The sequence below is a fragment of the Brachycentrus maculatus genome, unplaced genomic scaffold, assembly GCF_059751285.1.
Source record: "Brachycentrus maculatus isolate JH-2025_06_01 unplaced genomic scaffold, ASM5975128v1 h1tg000012l, whole genome shotgun sequence".
NCBI classification, from domain to species: Eukaryota; Metazoa; Arthropoda; class Insecta; order Trichoptera; family Brachycentridae; genus Brachycentrus; species Brachycentrus maculatus.
The window spans coordinates 917592-940983 of NW_028280766.1; the positions used below are offsets into that span (position 1 = coordinate 917592).

The window sequence follows — 23392 nt, forward strand, 5'->3', positions numbered from 1 at the left end:
CTACAATTTTATTGCCAAAATAATATATTCAAGCACATAAATTTACTATTTACAAATAAGGCAGAAAAGTTGTCTTTAAATTTATTAACGTTTTACTTCATATTGAAAGTTAATAGTACAAGCGAAAGCTAGGTATTGTAGGATAATGAATGAAAATTTCAGATACTAGTGACATCTGTGTTATACTGGTAAAAATGTCATTTCAGCTTTCCTGAAATGTTGGCGAAAATGAAGTAATTTCATGGTGTACGAGTATGTATTTTTTTCTCATATCTCAAGATCTTGTAGATACATACAAATAAATAATAAATAAATTGAACTACTGCTGCTTCTACTATCATCACGCCGTTTCTCTGTAGGGATAGGGAGAGAAGATGCAACGTCATACTCTTCCATCCTGATATGTTCTACGTCACACATGTTCTTCGATTTCGTAAACATTTCACTCACTCCTTTCAAGAACGTTATAAATAAAAAAAAACTTAATTTTTCAGGAGAGCATTTTTAAAGCTAAAAATATAATACGATTTATTAAAAATAAATAACAAGCCACTTATTAAACTTTTTACTGTGCAACAGATCTATTAAGGTTAAACCTAAAGGTTTTTTTCTCCATTTGAAAAATAACTAGTTTTAAAAAAAATATAGTAAACAATACCTTGTCTTCAAAATGCAAAAACAACACTTTCTGCCCTGTAGCGGGTAAATATTAAGTTAAAAATATGCCTCTTTTGCAGGGATATAGTACTTTTTTGGGCATTCCGAAAATATGCACAGCTGAAATTTGACGATTTTTGATAAATGACGTTGTTGAAAGGAGTGAGCGATTTGACACCACCAAATTTTATGTTCTGATTGACCTGGTTGTGCCCAGTCTTTTTGGGCTGTCCTCGTTCTGTTGTCCTGTTCACATTCGCCAAATATACTTTCTTAATTATTCCCTCGTTATCCATTCACTCCATTTGTTTTAATACAGAAAAGGGGTCATAAATAAATATTCTGAGAATTTCTGTAATTACAATATTGTATTTAATATAAATCGCAGTTTTACAACATTTTACATCAAATTATTTGAACAAGTCTACATTTCGATATACAAAAATCTGTAAATTAAATTAGCATTTAATTTTCAAGTCATTCGTAATACGTACTCATGCAATATATGCCTTCATTATGCATTATTTAATTTAAAAACAATAAAAATAATTTAGTCAGTACTTAAGTCGAAAAATAATATTAATTACTGGTAAAATGTTTTAAAACATTGCACTATATAAAACATATTATTTAATTAAATTCATGTTACAAGATAAATATTCAAGAAGTTGCTGGAAACAATTACATAATGAATTGACTTCTTTGTTAATTTCAGCTTCCTTAAATATAAATGTATGAATTTATTGGTTCAAATAAATGATAATAGAGAAATGCAGGGTATGGGAGCCGTTAGGTGATATGTGTGCCTACGAAACTAGTAGCAATCAACGCTCAGATTACTAGGAAACATCCGAATATCTCTGTATTCTTTCGTATAAGTCAGGATGTCACACTGTTCGTTATTAATAGTCTGTTTTTAGTTTGTTGTAAGATATTGTTCAAAGCAATTAGCCCAACAATGTACACACATATAATTTGTATAATAAAATAATAAATTAATGAAAAAATTTAATTTTTTAGGGGTGGCTGTATTTTTTGATGGTGTATAATAAAACAATGTTCGGTATTAAATGTATAAATATGATATTTTTGGTATTTATATGACTTATTCGAAAGTCATTGTAAGATGGTTAAAAAAAATATATCTCACATTACACGTTGGCTCAATTTTGATGATTACAAAAAATGATTTTTACTCTTTGAAGCTCCCATTCCTATGCGTTTTCTTAATTAGTTGTTTGCTATTAAAAACCAGGAACAAAAACTGATACTTATAATAAATCATTATTAATTTTATGGTTAGTAATAATGCTTTTAGAAAATATGAAGATTTCATGAACATCAAATAACTACTACATATTATATATGTCAGAGCATATTGATATTATACATGTAATTATTTATTTTGGTCCAAACGTATGATATTTTTCGTTTCTGGATATGGAATTCGGGATATTGGTATTAAACAAAGTTATACATATTTATGCATAAGCTTTTTCCTGTTTGTTGGTTTTAACATAAGCCTTAAGAAAAAACAATGCAGGACCCAAAAAGGATGACTTATCTACATATGTAATGCAAAAAGGTAAATAGAAATGTTAAACAGAATTATTTTGAGTACATTGATCCAAAAAATATTAAATGGATTTATATGATTAAATTAAATATCACATCACTCAATTAGTCTCCGGTCTGACACACATTTGGCAAGACTGTTGATAGATCCATATAATTTCAACTACTGGGGTTTTAAAGACATGAGATAGATACTCCAGAGAAAGAAATTAGGGTGAAATGAAAAAGTGACTGTCGAAACTGTGGCGTATTTTGAGAATAAAGATAAAACGTATTTTATTCAAAAGAAGGATCGAAATAACTGAGTATTTGTATGAATACGTCACTGTCGAAGGATGGTGTATAGATGCATAAAGTGGAATTTAAAAATAAAACCTTTGTTAGATCGGGAACTTATTGAGCGATGTGTTGTTATTAAGGCTATTTTCATATTAAAAAAAGATTTTAATATATTTTAAATGACTCTTTTCATTGAAATCATAAGATATTTAAATATTTAAAGTACTAAATGATATAATTTTATTCAACTTTAAGTTTTTTAAGGGTTGAATCAAAATAAATATATGGCATTTATTTCTTATATAGGTAAGTTATATTGATGTGACATATTCACATTCTTTGTCAAGTATAAATACAAATGTTGTTCTGCAATGTTTTTGAAATGCTTGGTAACGGAAATCAGTATTGTAAAAATACTTATAATAATTGCTTCACAATCATATTATCAAATCCAAATCACCTTTTGGGTTCTGATTCCGTTTTGTATCAATATATTATAACGATATAACACGTAGCACTGTTATTCATATATCGACAAGGTTGAAAAATGATTTCTGTTTTTTTTTTTAATAAATGATTTTTTATAATATGTATATATTCATAGATATGTATTCTATTGTCTGATTGTTCAACTAACATGAATTAGGTCTATTCAAAACACATCAATAAAGAGATAAAAACATTCAATATTTTAGCAACTCTTTCAAAATCTTACTTACTCAACGAATTTAATACATTTATTTTTATAATTATCACAAATTATGTTTCTCTTTATGTTACATCCAATACTTTATAAATGATTTTACAAACTGCCGAAATAAAGAATGCTTCTTAACGTAGATATAAAACGAATGCTTTAAACCAATACTTAAACACCTATTATTCTCATGTATAATATCAAAAAAACTTACCTTTACTTTACACTTATGAACAATAATTTCTTACTTTAAAACACTTATTAATAAAGTATGGAAATAATAATGTTTGTATCACTCGCGAGAATTTTTTTCAAAGATAACGATTGTAAACGAGACAAATTGGTTCTTAATATTGTATTACATCATAACTCAAGTTTGTAAAGTAATTTGTTCAATGTAAGTTCTTACTATTATTAAATGTAACACTAAGTTTTAGATGCATATGAAAAAACTACTAATGCTGACTAAATTCGTTTTGACCATTGTTCAAATCTACATCGTTACTATCAATAAAATAAGTATAGTTATTAATATGATAGATGGAAAGGTTCAAAGGATAAAAAATAATGGATAACGTAAATATCATCATCCTTAATTAATTGGAGTAAATTCTAGATAATAAGTCGGTATTGTTGAATCATAATTAAATTTTATATTATATAATTGAAGACATAATTGACTGAAGAAATATAAACCTATGTAATTGCATAAAACAAACAAGGGAAATCACATTGATGGTCAAGTACATAATAATGTCATACGTAATGTAAAAATCTTAATTAAATTCTATACATTGACTGGATAGAAGAAATATGCCAAATTATAAAACATGTTTTGTATCAAAACAATTCATTTATCATTTCCTATAAGATAATTGCCATAATTAAAAATAAAATGAAAACAGCATGGAAAGATTTTGTTTTGGTAGCAATAATAAGCAGTCGGTATAAGATTTATCTTTCATTTAATGAAAATATTTAAGGTAAAAAATTATGGAAACTTAAAGCTATGAAAAAGCATAGTATAAAATTATTGGGAATCATAATACAAGAAACATTTATTTAAAAACATACATATTTTTTTTGCACAATCATTTCTTACAAAATAATGTAAATTTATTTTAAAGGTAAAAAGAGTTTTATTTTGGAAATATGGCAAAATGTTTCACAAATCTTTATCTATATTAATTTATAAATAGTTATTAAGTAATCTTTTAAATTTTCTTAGCAAAAAATATTTTTAAATTTAAAGGTATGTATAGAAATCAGATATTGAAGAGTTACTCAATTACATACAAAAAACTTAAATGCTCGATACAGTTAGATGTTTATAATACGATGATGGTATAATGACTTTGACTAGACATTTCCAGAAACATTAGACTTAGTTGAGATCCTCAGACAGGCTTTCTGCGAGGAAGTTCTGGTAATCTTCAGCACTCATTTCATCTTCACTTGATAGGTCATCGACGCTAAAATAAAAATACATTTATTTGAGTACATTTCTATGAATAAAGTAAGGTTCGGTTATCTTTAACATGTTGATTGCCACGGCAATTTTCAGAATTCCGGTCTAAAAAGCCAATTTCATTTAGTCATATTGTGTCCGCCTCCGTAGTGTAATAGTCAGCACGCTCGACTACCGTTCTGGAGGTCCCGGGTTCGATTCCCAGGGGGGGTCAAATAAATAAAAGTGATTTTTTCACTCTTAATATTTATTCAATATTACCCTGGAATGGTACCTAAAGCGGAGGGATGATTACCTTTCCTTCATGTGTTAACGATCAAGATAATACTGCGTTTGTACGATGCAGTGCCCTATGCACCATTGGGGTGCGGATAAGGGTTTGAAATATGAATATTATTAAAAGTTCTAATTAAAGTACATTTTTATATTTTATGTTCATTTATTAATACATTTTCTGTTCATTTATAAACAAATTTTCTGTTCATGTAAGCCAGCATTGATTTTTTTCTCTTCCCAGAAGCCATCTATCCATATTAGCACTGATACTACGAATTTTAACGTAGCTGCAGGAATATGGCAATCAAACACATTATGAGATAACTCGTAGTCGGCATCCTAGCAAAGAACATAATCTACGAGTTATTTCGTATTTGGCAGTCAACGTGTTAATGAATTTTACACCTTTGTATAAAAGAGCTTTGGCACATGGATGAAAGTGGTCGCCTTAGACATTTTTTGACAATTTTTTTACATATTTTTTCTATTGTTTTCCCTGTTTAAAAAATTTGTGTACGCCATTGTTAGAGCCTTGTATTCTTGCACATTATTTGTAGTGCATATTTTATAAATTATTTACATTTTTTGCTGCAATAAGTCTATACATATATGCGGATAGTATCAGCCTTCGTGAATTTATGTAAAGTTATCAAGTTATATGAATGATTAAAGAAAACACTTCGTTTTTTACCACTTGAGTTTTATTATAGACCACATGTTTCAGAAGTTAAACTTCCATCATTCAGGTCTATATAATAACAATATATTATTATTATATTGTTATTATACAGACCTGAATGATGGAAGTTTAACTTCTGAAACATGTAGTCTATAATAAAACTCAAGTGGTAAAAAACGAAGTGTTTTCTTTAATCATTGTAACATGTCTTACCACAAAGTTAATGCCGAAACAATAAATAAAGTTATATGAATATGTATAAATGTTTGATAAATGAAAATATTACCTTTCCGTATCTCTCCTTCTTCTTCTAGATACTTGAGAAGTGGCTTCGACACACAATAGGACAAAGCGATTATTGCAAGAGTATCTGAAAATATTAATTAAATTTTCTGTTACCATGTGATATTTTATGCTGATATGATGCTTGATTTAATTTGGTAATTCATAAGTAATATAGCAATATTGCCAGCAAAGGTAAATGAAAGTTCCATTAAGCATCTATGTATTGCAATACTTAAAGCAAGAAATATGTTTAGCATTACTTATAAGATAAATAAATTGACTGATGTTTTAATCATAATATTCCTTAAATGAAGGTGTTAAGTGTTTTATTTTAGTATTCAGTTCCAAGCAAAAGAGTTTTGTTTATTTCAAAAACACTGAGCCTAAACTATAAATAAAATCCATTTTAGCATGCTGAAACATGTAAAATAATTAGTATCCCTAATAAATAGTAAAAATAATTTAATACATGTAATACAATTTTGATAAAAAATGTTGGAAAGCATTCATATATTAAATTTTGTTTATGTATGCCTATGTATAATAAGAAACTGATTTTGTTTTATATAACAAACTTAAATTAACCTATTTTTTAATTGCTTTTCTTTTAAAGGGTAATAGTACAATATTTTCTTCAAGAATTGATATTTGTTCAAAATTTAGTGTTTCATTATGATTAATTTTCAGTATATTGCCAGCCATAGGAGATAAAAAAGTACATACCTCTCTTGGTCTAATAGTTTATGACCAAGTAGAGAACTAGCAAGTCCTATCTTGTCAGTTGAACTACTGTGCCAGGCATCGCAGTACGTATCCATTGCACGTTCCCCTTGAGGATGTGATCCATGCCACACAATTTTCTGAGGCCTGAAATGCAATAATTATTATTTTTAATTTATTAGTGTTAATATATAGTGTAAATGTGTAATGGTAGTCAGCCGTCAGGACCACGCATAAGCATGTCTCATGTTAAACGGAGGGAGTTGATAAAGTACCATGGAAATGTCTTAGTATGTCTGTTTGTCTCATACACCGTCATAGAAGTAGGCTCATCAGTACTTTAATATGGAGTTAAATCGTGGGCCCTCAATAAAAACATTATGAACCGGTTAGAGGCATTTGAAATGTGGTTGCTAGAATCCTTCACATTCAATTAACAGATATGGTCAGCAACGCAAATGTGCTACGAAGAGTAATAGTAGAACAATTGTTTCTGTCTGTTATCAAGGTACGGAAAGTATCCATTCTGCATGTGTCAGAAGAGAGAAGTATGAGCTATTGTACGTAATCATAACAGGCAAAATAGAGGGTCGACGAGGTGTGGGCAGAAGGTAAATCTCCTGGGTCTGGAATATACCAAATTGGACTGGGATTAGAATAGTTGAAATTTTGTTGAGAGCTGTTTAAGACAGGAGCACATACTCTCAAGTGATACTCATCATTGGGGGGACCTGACATGACACATGAATTAGAAACAGAATGTATAAAAACAAGGCTGTTATAAGAATGGCAGTGAGTAATATAAATGTATATTTTCTACCTAAAAGTCGCAAATCAAATCAATGTATCAGGCACAATAAAGGATGTATCAGGATTCAATCAAAGGACTCCTTCACATTAGAAGTGTCTACGTTTCACAAGTTAGTACATATGAGAACATGCAATATAATGTATTATTCTCTCTTTTCCAACTGATCTTCCTGCATTTCCTTTCCCATATAACAGTAATATCCTTAACTCTGGTATTATTTCAAATACATTCCACATATTTTTTTATACTGTCCTCTTTGGATCTTAAGAATCATTACTATTTTAGACTGATCGGAGGTTAGTCAGTTTAAGTGGTTATGATTACAAGGATAGCGCCATCTATAAAAGTATAAGATAAAATAATTTAGCCGAGACTCACACCTTTTGTCGTAGGTTGTGAATGCGTAAAGCTTTAAAAACAGCATCATAGATGTCACTACATGGCGTATTAAAACGCTAATGAAGCTTGTATAGAGACAAGGGAGAGATAAATAAAAATAAGAATTTTATATATGATAGTTGTAATTACCAGCTGTTATCTGTGAGGATGTTCTTCCCACTGAAGCTGTAAAGACGCGGGGGCTGGGCGAAGAGTCCACCAGCGCCGTCGAACAGCTCTGCCCAGGAGTTGAAGAGGACATCACCTCTGGTGTTTACCACAGGTAGTTCGCGGTCAGCCCACCTAACGATGGAGTCAATATTTTGGACTCTGAAAATAGAAAGAAAAAATTGAGTACATAAAAAAACATTAATCCATACTTTTTTGGTCACTTTACGTATATTGAATATTTAAAAACCTATTTTTTTGTAATATAAATAAAATCAAAAATAATAAAATAACTTAGAAATAGTAGGTAAGTATGATAACGTTTTTTATTATACCTGGTAACAAAAGCGTAGATGTATTATATTTTTTTTATTAATTAAAAAATATAATATTTTTAAATTTTACAAAAAATTTATGCTCACACACAGGCCCATGGCTTTGTGGTATTTTCTTGCGTTCATGAAATATTTAATTTTGTAAAAGTAATATATGTATTTATATTGTTAAATGCCAAATATGTAATACTGATAAGTAAATAAATAAATACATAAACAGATCTACGTTTAGATCAAATTAACTATCCTCAAATCTAGAATTCAGTGGTACCTACTTAAATAATATGTATAGTAAGTAAGTGAGAATGCTACAAGATGTAGGTTTCGAAATATTTTACATAAGTTACTGGGTAGTAAAATTTCTTAAATAATAAATTCACGTACAATTATAAATATTTGCCAAACGTATTTTAGTATACGTAAAGAATAATAACCCCGACATTCTTATCCCTAAAAACATATAAATAAAAATCTAAAGGTAATATATCTGTCACAATATGAATTTGTGGAGTCTAAATTGAACACGCAATGTAACATATGTACAAGTATTTCCAGAATTCAAAAGTTTCTTAGGATACGTTCGTATTTTCTGATGGATTATAAAAATAAAGTACGTTCGCATGGAAACCGAGTATATAATCATGGCAGAAAGTGAAATGGTTCATTCGCAACCAAAATACAAAAATATTTAGATGTATACGAGTATATGAAAAAACAAATTTCAATTCGTTTTGGCAAAACTTACAATATGTACAGTTAGTGCGTGGAAATTAAATTTAAAATAAATATTGTCTTCAAAGGCTAGATCTCAAGCTTGTCTCAAGCGTTTAAATCAGAATACGCTCAGCTGAGCTCAGGGCTACCCGTGTATTCACGCTCAATATTTTAAAAATGTATATTGGATATTTTTTATAATAGGTTTATTAAAAGAAATATTTTTAAGTATTTTTTAACGCATTTCCTTTCAATGACTCTTTTCTTTTTTAAAACCATATAATTATTTCGAAGAAAATCTTATTTTTTAAATACTAAAACAATGGCTTAAGAAAAAATTCAATTACCTAAAATGTTATCTGGATTTACAGAAAATTAAGTTTGCGACTTAACGAATACTTGGCCTTAATTGATTTTTTGATTAATTATTAATTATTAATTAATCAATGAATCTTTATGAATTGAGGTTATATCTATTCGGTATGAAAATGTGATACTGAATGCATTTAAACACGTGTCGAGGAACAGTTTAAGAAATAAAAAAGTAAAGAAGTTTAAAAGTAATTTAAGTTAAAAATAGATGTTAGTGTTTAAGATACGTTTTTATAAGTCAATAGAAACGTAATTTAACGTTATTGAAGGTTTCTTTAAAATCAAAATACAACGTGAAATTGAAAAAAGCTCAAATCAAATGAAAACCAAAGAGATTATTTCAAAATCCGTGCAAAATAATGGATTTTTAAAACAAGAAGGGGGCATCTGGAGCAACAATAGTTTGTGTGTGATATTGTACAACTCTGCATTATCAATGTGTCGTATTAAAAAATGTTATCTTATCAAATTTCAAATATTGTTGCTCGAGATTCTATTATTTTATCTTTGTTTATACCTTTTGGAGTTATTTTGTCTTCTTTTCAGTTTCATACACTTTCCAGTTTTTATTTTTTTGCTTCTTTTTTAGTTGTAAAATTGTCATGTTTAAAAATATTGTTTAATTTTAATAAAATTTCCACATTGAAATCATTTCTAGACATAATTAAGATTAGAAATAAGTAAATTCTGACCGTCTCAGGAGAGGTATTCACTATAAGTTGCGAAGATAGACAGTAGCTCATATATTTGCTTATATTTTTATTTCACTTTTACTTCATTACATCAATGTTCCCTTTTTACTGTTGCAAATAGAATTGTAATTTAGTTTTTCTTTTATGAAAGCGGATTTTTGACACTAAACTTAATAGGAAGGGTACTTTATAAATAATAATAAAACCCTTATCCGCACCCCAATGGTGCATAGGGCACTGCGTCATATAAACGCAGTGTTATCTTGATCGTTATTACTCTCGTTATTACTCTCACTTTATACTTTAAAATATATACATACACATGCATATTTATACACATTATACAAGAACATAAAAACTAATTTATTTTTTATTTCCCATTGTAGAAATATCGCCCAATCCTTTTAAGAACGTCATAAATCAAAAGCTTGATTTTCAGGAGAACGTTTTTAAAGTTTAAAAATATTACACATGTATTAAAAAAAAATGTCAAGCCACTTATTGAACTTTTTACTGTGCAACAGATCTTTTTAGGCAAAACCTGAAGGTTTTTTCTTCATTTGAAAAATATTTAGTTAGTTTAAAAAATAATTAAGCAATACATTTTCGTCAAAATGCAAAAATAACATTTTTTCCCCTGTAGAGGGTAGATATTAAGTTAAAAATATGCCTCTTTTGCTGAGATATAGTACATTTTCTGGGCATTCCGAAAACATGCACAACTGAAAATTGACGATTTTTGATATATGATGTTCTTGAAAGGATAAAGCGATGTGTGGCATTTATGTAAGACATACATAATTAACTAACGTATTTAGTATCAATATTTACAAATTATGTATAATAGGTGTAATACTTATCGAAAGCAAACAATTATATTACGGTTGAATAATATTTATGTATTAAGTTAATTTAGTGTGCATATCATCATTTGCTATTAGACACTAGAGCTCCTCAATTTACTTTGACAGTGATCCAAAATGGATTACTGAATATCTACACGGATGAGTACTTCCGCAGTGAATTCGACTATTAATCATTATTCGGTTAATATGCATAATTATGCGCAAATCAATATTCACAGTACAGTAAAGATCAGGGATAAAAGTGTGACTATTAATTTATTAAATATTAGGTCACAAATATTTTATTTATTGTTTCGGCATTAACTTTGTGGTAAGACATGTTATAATGATTAATGAAAACACTTATTTTTTACCACTTGTTTTATTATAGACTACATTTTTGAGAAGATAAACTTCCATCATTCAGGTCTGTATAATAACTATACAATATGTATAATAGTTATTATACAGACCTGAAGGATGGAAGTTTAACTTCTGAAACATGTAGTCTATAATAAAACTCAAGTGGTAAAAAACAAGTGTTTTCTTTAATCATTATACAGACCCGATTGATGGAAGTTTAACTTCTGAAACATGTAGTCTATTATAAAACTCAAGTGGTAAAAAACTAGTTTTTTCTTTAATCATTATAAGGTCACAACATTTTGAGTTTGTCCAAATACTTGTTCAGAAAATCTGGATTATCTCCAATTACAGGAGTTATTTTTATATTATTTTTTGACATGTCAACAAGTATATGACATGACATACTCAAAATGTTGTAAACAAATTATCTAATCAAATTATAAGCTCAAATAATAAAAATGAAAATGATATTTTCTGGCGTTTCTCATGTGTGATTATAATCCAGGATTCGGACCTCACATACTAATAAAAGAGTTTCTGCTCAATAAAGAGCTTCTTTTCATCTCACCAATAGATGTCTCTGGTAAAGTTCTAGTGATTCAAGGACAATATTTCAAAATTAGTTCATGTACAATATATGGAACTTCCAAGAATTTGAGTAGCGTGGTGTCAATAATGGGTAGAATTGGTGAATGTTACACGTGTGTAAAGTGATCACTTAAACCAGCCTATGACAGTCTTCAGCCTCGTAAATGCCCAGGCTTCCATATTCTTCTTCATCTTTGGTGAGATGTCAAAAAATAATATGAAAATAACTGTAATTGAAGATAATCCAGATTTTTTGAACAAGTATTTGGACACACTCAAAACGTTGTAATTTTTTTAATGATTTTAATTTATGATAATAATTTATTGTAAATCACAAACAATATAATGGAAAATCACAGCGTATTTAATTAACGTAATTAAATTTTATATTCCAACATTTGCAGTCTGTTGACGTAAATAAAAATATATAAAGTACCATTCATAAAAATTCACCAATAGAATATAAAAGCCCCTCAAATAATAATTTCTCCTGCGTAGATAATATGCGGATCCAAAGACAGAAATGTTTCCAAGTAAGTTTTTTTTAGAGATAAAATTGGATTGGAGTAAAAAAGAGTTTAGCGGAAAGTTTACCCAGAACCAACAGATAATATACTAACTTTAGATTGAGTAAAGTATACACTAGCTTCGATATAACAATTTTCGATTTACGATTCAGGCGAGTCAGTATAGTCAGACATTGATATTTACCTACACCAACGTTAAATGTTTACTGCAAGCAGAAGTCATTTTCGTTTAGAGAAATTCTAAAATTATTATGATTGCACTTCCACGATAGAACCGAGAAACTCGGAAAATTGTGAAAAATAATACGCCTGAAACGTTAAATTCACTGTACTTGTCATTCAACGTCGGCAAATTCTATTATCTGATAAAAACATATCATACGTTCGATTCACAACGAACGTTTTTTATTGGAACATTTTTAAAACATAAAAAATAAATGTTTATTTTAAACCAGATGTACTCGGCCATTAGTTACTGTGACTCAGTCTGGTTTATAGAAAAAATAAAAAATAAAAAGCACACATGTCTATCATGTTTAAGTTCACAATGCTTGTGTGTGATAAAAACATTAAAAAACCATAGAAATAAATTGCGATCGAAAACATTGAAAACGCTAAGTGGCAGCAACTGTCAAGAAGGACGCTGATGTTAAATATTGCGTGAGTTGTTGTTAGGATCAACAGATGGGATGTGTTTTTACCTGTGAATAATCTAAATTGAATAATCTGTGAATTATCTCAGGTGATTTTGAATAAATTAACCATAAAAAAATTATTGATAAAATCATCCAATATATATATATATATATATATATATATATATATATATATATATATATATATATATATATATATATATATATATATATATATATATATATATATATATATATATATATATATAAGATTTAAATAAAAAACACTCATATTTAGATTCTTTTTATACCTGTATCTACAAGGTGACTAAAGTATTTTATTCACATTTGTAATTTTTCAAATAAAGGTGCCAACATGTAAAAATAAATATAATATTTTGGTTTTTCTTGAGGTTTAGTGTAGTGGGAATCATCCCGAAAACCATGTAAATAGTCCAATTTTAAATTCAAAATATATAAAACTAAAAATAAGGTAAAAATAAATATATTTAAACAAATATCAAAGCTAAAGTTTCGTTATAATAATTCAATATTATTTAAACAGATATACCTAATCTTCAGCAAAGCGTTAATGTGGGGGTCCTTTGGTCACGATCAAAATCAACAAATTGTGTTATGAAACCGCTTGTGAAAATAATTACATCTATCAAAATTTACTTAAAATTTAGGTAAGTTAGGTAAGGTTATGTTAGATTTGGTCAAGTCAAGTTGGGTTAGGTCAGATTTTCTAAGGTCAGATCAGGTGAGGTTAAGTCTGGTTACCTTGAAGAGATGAATGCTCTGAAAGTTCCCCGGAGACCGGCCCTCCTGGCCTGCCTGTAGCAGGCGTAGTCCGCCCCCCTCACGCCGTGCATGTCGCCGGTTACAGGTTCATTCAGGGCTGCCATTCGGAGCTGCAATTATAAAATAATTACCATAACAGAATCTCCAATATTCACGGATAGATCGGTACAACATCGCTCCGACCAAATGACGACAATATAATTTGATTACAGGTGTACGAAATGGATGTGGTTGTATTTCAATGTATCCAAAATTTGATCAAAGATACCATAAGTTTGGATATACAAGTACACATTATAATTCAATATCACAACATTATACATAATGAAGCTTTTACAAATTCATGTGAAATACAAATATAATATTTTTTCGTGAATGTTTTTCGCAGATAATTTCTGGCACATTAAATTAAATAAAACTAAAATTTAGTTTTTGACCAGGTATAGACAGGGTAGGCATGTACATGTCTATTGATAAAGATGAAATTTGTTAAAAAAAACCAGTTTTGTTTTCTAAAGTACTTAAGTATATATAATTATTCAAATCATGTATGCAATTCGTGTAATGAAATATCAAAAGAAATTTTGATTATTTATCACAGGCATTAATATTTTTATTTTTTATTCAATTAAAATTGTATTCGTTAAACCAGCTAATGACAGCTTTTAAATCTTATAAACCCTCAAACTTCCATATTCCCATATCAATAAGTTTTATATATCTATTGATATACTAATAAAAAATATTAAAAAAAATCATTTATAATATTTACGTTTTTTATAAAGATCATTTAATTGTTATTTGTTTTCAAAATCAAACAATCTTTTTGCCATAAATTAAAAAAAAAAGTTGAAAAGTTAAAGAACCTCTGATTTCAAATCCATTATCTTTGATATACTTATGTAACCTCACCACAAATCGAGTTACAGAGATTTTTTACTATGCATAATGCCTTTATAGAGACGAATAAATCCTATCTTGATAAACTGTATGTCTAAAAAATGACATTATTTTAGTTCACGTGTTGAAAAGGTAGGCATTTTATATATTTATATCTCGATGAGTTTAATAAGATTTATGAACGAAATTGAGTTTACCCTTGTCATTCATGAAATAAAATATTCCACATAAGACTTCGGACATTTTACGAAAGATATAGTAAAATGTGTCAACTCTGAGTGACCCATGAGAAGGATGTGAGGTTTCGAGATGTCATATCATAAGCTATGCAATATCATAAATAAAATTTCTCTTTTGATATTTGTGGTTACCTTATACATGAAAAATTATATTTAATGGTGTTTTAACATGCATTCTTAAAAATGAAATACGTATATTATAAAAATGTTTTTCTACAATTAATATCCAAGAATAAAAAATTAATTCTTACACACACACACCTCTTTTGTTAGTCACCAGATTAATATTACGTACACGATCGACCCTCATTTTATTTAACTCTTATACTTAAAGTCATAGTTTAATAATAAAAAATATTTAATTTATTTATTTACTCAAATAAAAAAAATAAATTCAACGGACACTTTACACATTTATTTTTATTTTTATAATTGTCTTAGAGTCAATATAATTAATTTTACATCTTGTTCGATATGTTGAATTCGACCGCTTGTAAAATTGCTGTCAAATTGAATGATTACCATTAAATAATATTTTTAAACTACAATAACAATAAACGGGTTTAGTTTAAAAAAAACATCTCAAAACTGAAAAAATCCATTACTTACATACATATCTAATTAATAAGAACAAGGTTTGATTATTTTTTCAGAAAAATACAAAAAAAATGCCATAAATAATCGGATGATTTTCAATATTTTTATAAAAGACATTTTAAAAAAATCACATTCCTTTCACTATCATGTATATTATTAAATAGGTATTCATACATGTATAAGTGTTACAATAAAGGTACAGTTTTGAATAAGTGCATGAGTTATACGTATAAATGTATACTTACCATTTTTGGGAACCACTAAATCGGTAGCATGAAAAATAAATAATACAATAATTATACAATTCAATGGAATTAATGTCAATAATGCCACGGTAAAAAGACGAGACTTTTGTCGAAATATTAAAAGCTCCTATGTAAAAATATTATCAACAAAAAATCTTTTATTTACTTAATCCGTTTTCGTCAAAAGCGTAGCATGGCACGATGTTACTAAATATCTACTTCTGGATAAAATAAAATGTTTTTGTTGATTCCGAACAAACCTCAGATTTTTATTTATTTGAAAGTAATAGGAATAAATTCAAACATATTTTTTTGCGATAAAAATAAAACTTGAAAAGAGTTTAATAACGTTTTAGATAGATAGATTACACGCACATAAAAAACTCCAGCAAAAACAGACGCCCTTTGGAAAATAATTCAATTTATTATTTTGGGACGAGGTCAATTTTTTTCTATTCTTCGAAATGATAAAGCAGATTGATGGGTAATGGTTTTAAAATACGTCAGTTGAATAACCGCTGATAAAATATTAGAATTTTAACGAGAATTAGTCATAAATATGTACATACAATATGATTATTCACCCCAGCTGAAAAACAAAGCTATTGTGGTCACAGGGAGGTTTAACTGAAAATAAAAAAAAACGTTCAAACTCTTTGTTGAAATCGTTTTTAACAAACCTTTTTTGGAATCTTTAATTAAGTACCGCATGAAAAGGTCATTAATTTGAGAAAATTCTTTTACTCACGTAAAGTACCTACGTATAAATTCATTCTTTTTATAAACAAAGGTTCAATTGTAATGAATGATTCAGAAGGGAGCGCGGAGGGAGGGAAAGGGTTTAGGTCCCCGCTTATGAAACGATTCGATAAACAAAAGAAAGGTTTTATTTATTTACACTCGGAAAAAATGTTTCACGACCGCAGTCCATTTTCAGGCCATTTTATTTTCACCGGGACGATCAAACTTTAGATGTACTATATTAGAGTTCCCGCTTTTTCAACGACAAATAATAAATTAATACTAATATATCACGGCGTGTCATTTTTATACTGTATTGCTTGTTTTGTACTATTTTTTGTGAACTTGTATTTTCCTTTGTAATTTTTTAAACTAAGACGAAATAATTACTCTCTTGTATTCAAAATAATCTCGGAAAGTACAAATGGTTTATTTAATCATACGTGAAACTACTCATTTAGGGTGTTTTTTTTGAGGTTTACTTTTTAAACTGCCAACATTGTTTCTACAGACTGTCGATTTGACAGTTGATAGTTGATTTGTAGTCGGTAAGTTTTGAAATTTCACCATGAATAGACTAAATAATTATTATGTATGTCGTAGGTTCGGTGAATGGGCCGCAAACAATATTCAGCCTGATCCTCTTTTTCAATGCAAAATTTTTGTTAACCGATGGGGCACATTTTTGATTAAATGGCTTTGTCAATACGCAGAACAGCCGAATTAGGAGTGAAGAAAACCCAAAAACCTTTGTCGAGGTGTCCCTACATTTACTAAAAGTCACTGTTTGGTGTGCTTTGTGGGGAGGTGGAATCATTGGCACATATTTTTATAATACGATGCTGGCCAGAATGTTACGGTCAATAGACAGCGCTACAGAACCATGATTACTGATTTATTCGAAGCTCAGTTGAATGGCATTGATGGGACAGAGCTATGGTTTCAAAAAGATGGCGCAACATGCCACACGGCGAGTGCCACCATCAATTAATTGTGGGAAATTTGAATTTGCATACCTCTAAAAAAAAACACATTTCAAAATAATATCTATAATTTATTGAAAGGACATAACATTGTAATTAAGTTATTATATGTCTATGATAAAGGATATCTTGTACCTACCAACAATAATGGGTTTTTAAGGAGGCTATAAATCCAGCGAAGAGTTACAAATTTTTATTATATTTTCTGTGCTTCTATTTACTTCAGACTGCCCGTATAAAAAAAAACTGCTCGTGTACATAAAAATATTTTACTTGTGCTTGAATGTCATAAAATATTTGTTTTTATTTACAAATTATCTTTCTTAGAAATACTTGGATTCTTTTATTTACTTTATGTGTGCTTTACAAGAGCTTTAGCCAATATAGGATATTTTACTCATGTTTATCATAGTATAAATAATTTTTCATAAACGTCTCCAGATCTCGGAAAGGTACAAGCAAAAATGTAAGGCTTCCAAGTGTAGTCTAAACTTGGATAATAGGTGCTATGTCATCTGTCTCCCTTACCCGTATTGTGTTAGGGTCATGTGAGAGATTGAGATAGATGATAAAAAGACTAAATTTACGCCGTGCGGTTTGCAGTTCCTGCATAATTCTGAATAAAGAAGTATTATTTTTTAAAGATTTTAATTTGCATAGGAGATAAAAAACCAAAATGTAAAATCAGACATTGGGTGCAAATAAAGGAAGAAAAAAAAAACAGAAACAATTGTCTCGGCAGAATTGCATGGTGGAGGACTAGTATTGATTATCTCAAGATCTGCGATAGTAACATTGAGATTGAAAAAATATTTTTCGCGATACGGTTTTAGATAAAGCGTACATTTAAATTAAAAAAAAATCTAACTCACCAACCATCACGCCGTTTCCCCGTAGAGAAAGATAGTGAGAATATTTGAGAGAAGATTGTTTGGAAATACAAACTGTATTTGCAAACAATCTTCGCTACTTCCATATTCATGCATCTCTTCGTACATACCCGGCGATTATCCCGACTCCTGACTTGATCATTTTGAATTATACTTGATCATTGCAAGTTTTCCTCGGTCTTCCTCGGCCTTTATCACCAACCACATTCGCCTCATAAACATGTTTTACCATCCTTTCTTCACTCATTCGATTCACAACTATCTCCACACACTACACATCTTTCTAAATTTGATCGACAATGCTCATCTCAGCCTTGCATTATTTCCTTATAACACCATTCAAACATCTATTGTAAAATGTTTTGCCGCACATTCGTCTGAGAGAACGCATTTCGACTGTATACAGACTACTACTATACTTCTTTGATAACTTCATACTTCACTTCCATATATTTAGTGTAACTTTAATGACTAAATTAAAAACTTTTTTTCCCTTTATTTATTCAATCAGAGTAGATGTCCAAATAAGATCATAAAATATTTTTAAATTAATTGTCTTACAATGCTTGGATTCTTCTTTTCCCCGAAAATAAATATACGCCAAAAAAGTTGCCCTATATGCCCCATTAACTACTGTAACTCCCGTAAATTATTACTGCACATGTTAAAACTATCAATTAAGTACCTAGAAGTTTATAGCTATATTAGGAGCATCAGTGCATTTAATCTTTACATTCGTTTGAAAAGGCCATAACAAGGCGAAACAATTGTCAAAACTATGATTTTTATTTGTTTTTAACAATAAAATACAATTTAGTAGACTCCGAAAAAAGTATTTGATTTTAACATTTATTACATGAATATTTACTTTAAAAAAAAAAAAGAAATGTGTGACGCTTGCGATTTTGGTTTGGCGTAAAACATTGTGTGCAGTTTTAAGTGTGTAAATAGTGCTTTGGTAGGGACGGGTAGTATTGTTTGTATGCTGTGGTAGTGATTGTTCTGACGAAGAGACGAGTACGTCTCGAAACCGGTAGACATAAAAATCTCGGTGAGTGGTTATATACTAATATTACTAACATGTTCGTAAATAAATAAATAAAAGTAACTATGACTAACCACAAAGTTTATGTTTTACATATTTATAATAATGAGAATATTATGAATATTTTTTTAAATAAGAGCTCCCGAACCAAAATGACAAACGGGTGGAATATTAAGATACAACATGTTTGAGGAGCATTCCACCGGGGGATGTTTTATTAAGAACTACAATATAAAGGGCTTGATGGCGCCTGTTTAAATACTACACATCATTATGTAGCCAAGTACCTACCATTGTGCGTGACTTTGTATGACCGTGAACAATACGCGTTGTAATTGACAGCGATTTGCTTGATCGCGTCACTTTGTCACTTCAGTAAATCAGTCCAGTTTTTGTTTTCTTCACGGAACGTTTAGTAAAATTACATCAGTTTTTTTTACTGAAATTTATGTTTGATGTATCAAATTCGAAAACGGATTCGGCGTATTTTATTATTAAGGCCCAGTATACGATAAATCGCAACAAAACCATCTTAATTGAATTTTTCTCAAAAAGACGTTTTTGTATTGTAAAAACAAGTTTTTCCTCGAAATAAATATATGGTTCTGAAAAAAAGATATTGAAAAATAAGGATTTAAAAAAAATGAAATCGATTTTTCAATCCATACTTATTCTAAAAAAACAATAACCAATATTTAGTCTTTGTGTTTTTGTCTAGAATTTTCACTCATGAATTACATTAAACTATAGTAACTATAAACATATAGTGTAAATCCACTCGCGAGTAGGCATAGGCTATAAAACTTAAAAGTTAAAGCCTAAGTAGGGCCATGATAAGTGGTGTTGCATAAGCCTTTGCCAAATTTCTGAGTCACTTGCAGGTAATTTAAATTAGGTAATTTAAAAAAACAAAGTGCACGGAGATAGTCTGGGCTCTAGCACGGCTGGTTGCTTTTTCATTTTGTACGTTTAAGTTCCCAGATCACAAATAAAGTAAAAAGGCGTGGCTCACGCATATTCTATAAGTACATATTAATCGATTATTTTTAAATGGACGCAAATTTTTTTATTGGACTGGCTAATCGATTAAATAGAATATTAATATTCAATAGTCGATTAATTAACTAGACATCGAATAATCGATTTATTACCGATAATTTTATTTTGATAGTGTGGTATTGACGTAATCAGTTTAGTTTCCTGATTAGTATAAGTTAGTTTTCGTTTTCCAGACATGTGGAAGGTATAACATTACAAAGATGGCGGCCCTTGGTGTCAAATTTTGTCAATAATCTCAATGATTACACATTATACAAGAAAAAGTCCTATTATTATTGTCATTATCTTGGAACCAAGTTGTGATGTGATGTTTTTCGTAAATTATATTATATATAAATTATAGCTTAAATTCAAGTGACACCACTTGCAAAGATTTTTTTTAGCAGCCATTATAATCACAAATTTTGTCTCAAAACATCAAAAGTGCAAACAAAACTTGATTAATATTTTAAAGCAGGATTACCGAAAGCAAGCGCGTCGATATCAAATAGCAACGTCAATTCAGGACGAGTGTCAGAATACAATAAATATAATTTTGTTTGTGTTAAGCATTGTTTATACATATCTAAATACAGTGTTCATATTTATAAAAAAGATTTATAATTAACCTAGTTTTATATGACGGAATTTCGGTTTTACCGGACACTCCCTCCCCAGTTAGTTTGTTATATCGAGGTTCTACCGGAGACCGAGTAAGAAATACCGACATCCGGAGCATGTGTAAGACGGAGGATATTGTGAGGTGGGGACGACAACGAAGGCGAAACTGGAATGGACATATAAAAAGAATGTCAGAAGACAGACTTCCACGTATCGCCCTTCAAGGTAACCCTGAAGGACGCAGACCCCCAGGCAGACCTCCGAAAAGATGGAAAGACAGGTGGGAGTCAACATCCCAAGAGGCACAAACAGATCTCTAGGATCTACAAAAAGAAGAAGAAGAAGAAGAAGAAGAAGAGGTTCTACTGTAGTATAATACTATTAAACCGACTGTTATGATGACTCTTTAAACCTTGGCCTATCTACTAATGTTTGGAGAAATACTTACATTAATGATTAATAATTCTATACCCTTTCAACGAAAACTTTTACATCGTATTACTATACATAATATTATGATGTTCGTACTCACATAAAGGATCTCGAATACTCCGTTTAACTTCTGCCGGCCGCGACCAAAAGTGCTCATTAATCATGTTGAATACCGATGCTTTTTCATTTCAGGTAAGATTTCGAAACGGAAAACGCTTTTTATACACAAAGCCTGCCACCGAGACAAATGTATTGGATACGTAATTAATGCTTTTGACATTGGAAATAAATAATATGAAAGTTAATCATTATCGCTCTGCTCCTCAAATGATTTATTGGTTTTCATAATGTAAGTAAACAGCAATTATGGAAATTACCTTGCTTAGAAGGTAAGCTGTTTAAAAATAGTCTCTTGTATGTGTGTTTACATATATATATATATATATATATATATATATATATATATATATATATATATATATATATATATATATATATATATATATATATATATATATATATATATATATATATATATATATATATATATATATATATATATATATATATATATATATATATATATATATCCATATATATATATATATATATATATATATATATATATATATATATACACGCCTGATGGCACATAAAGAGCAGGATTGATCACTTTACCAAGGTAACAGATAAAAATGCAGTGTTTTATGCACCATTTGGTCTGATAAGGGTTATGAGAACTAAAATTTACATAACTTCATGTTTTCGCCCCGAGTATGTCATTCCTCTTCTAATATACATATTTTTTTTAATATGAAAAACAATTTATTGTATAATACCATTTTTGAGCTTATTAATTTCGCAACTAGTTTAAAGAACTACAGATGCTCTACAGTCGTGTTGCACAATACACTCAAAAATGGTCATGTAAATATAAGTGTTTTATTTTTGTATTTGATTGTTATTTTAACTGTTGTTTTTGTATGTTACTATCATGTTATTCAACAAAGTTGATGCCAATTCGATAAATTATGTAGCATTTGTAGCAGTAATGTCCTTCACCCTGAACCACATCATTTCCTAATGTCTATACCACCAAATATATTATTATGACATTCCTACAACCAAGAATCTGGAATGCAGTACCGCGTCACCACGATATGTGAATTGTTTGTAAATATGATAAATTGTACATACACATTACATTTTATCTTACTTGAGAACAATGATCATTACTCTATGTGTGATTTTCAAATTGGGCAATTCATACTAACAATAACATGTTTAGACGCGTATGGAGGTAAATGAATGTCGGGACCTTTTACACGATTCCATCATTATAACAAGACGTGCTGTGCTGCTTGTTGAACTGGTAAAGCACTCTCCAGAACCTTGTTAAAACCTAATTTTCTCGCGTAACATTCTTGAATCCAGAACTCGATGTTTCCAACTGGGTGAAAGTATTTGATATAAGGGTGTTGATGCTATGTTGCTCATTCAAAGTGTTGAATTTTTAATTCATAAAACGTATTCATTATCATTAATGTCACTTTATATACTCGTAAAAAACGATGGGAGATTATCTCGTTTGAACGTAATATTATTTAGTCACATCATTCTGAATGTGTCCATATCCTTGTTCTCAAATCTGAGTTTTTTCCATTTGGGAGTTATTTTGATATCTCAACATAGATGAAGAAGAATATAGAATTGTACGTATTTACAGAGCTTTTAACCTGTCATACGCTGGTTCGGATTATCACTTTATGGTAAAATTTAAGGAACTGATA

General features: G+C 29.3%; 1 protein-coding gene across 9 annotated transcripts in view; it reads right to left on the minus strand.

Annotated features, from left to right (window-relative positions):
- Positions 1–1012: 1012 nt before the first annotated feature.
- Positions 1013–23392, minus strand: part of Mp (collagen XV/XVIII-type protein multiplexin) — a 544075-nt gene continuing 521695 nt past the window's right edge. For all 9 annotated transcript variants that reach the window (XM_088262958.1, XM_088262952.1, XM_088262965.1 and 6 more), the window contains 5 exons: positions 13851–13981; positions 7976–8155; positions 6640–6783; positions 5918–6001; positions 1013–4680 (listed from right to left, as the gene is read on the minus strand). In XM_088262958.1, the coding sequence (XP_088119084.1) occupies positions 4593–4680; positions 5918–6001; positions 6640–6783; positions 7976–8155; positions 13851–13981 (627 nt within the window). In that variant the 3' untranslated portion in view covers positions 1013–4592. The remainder of the gene's footprint in view (positions 4681–5917; positions 6002–6639; positions 6784–7975; positions 8156–13850; positions 13982–23392) is intronic.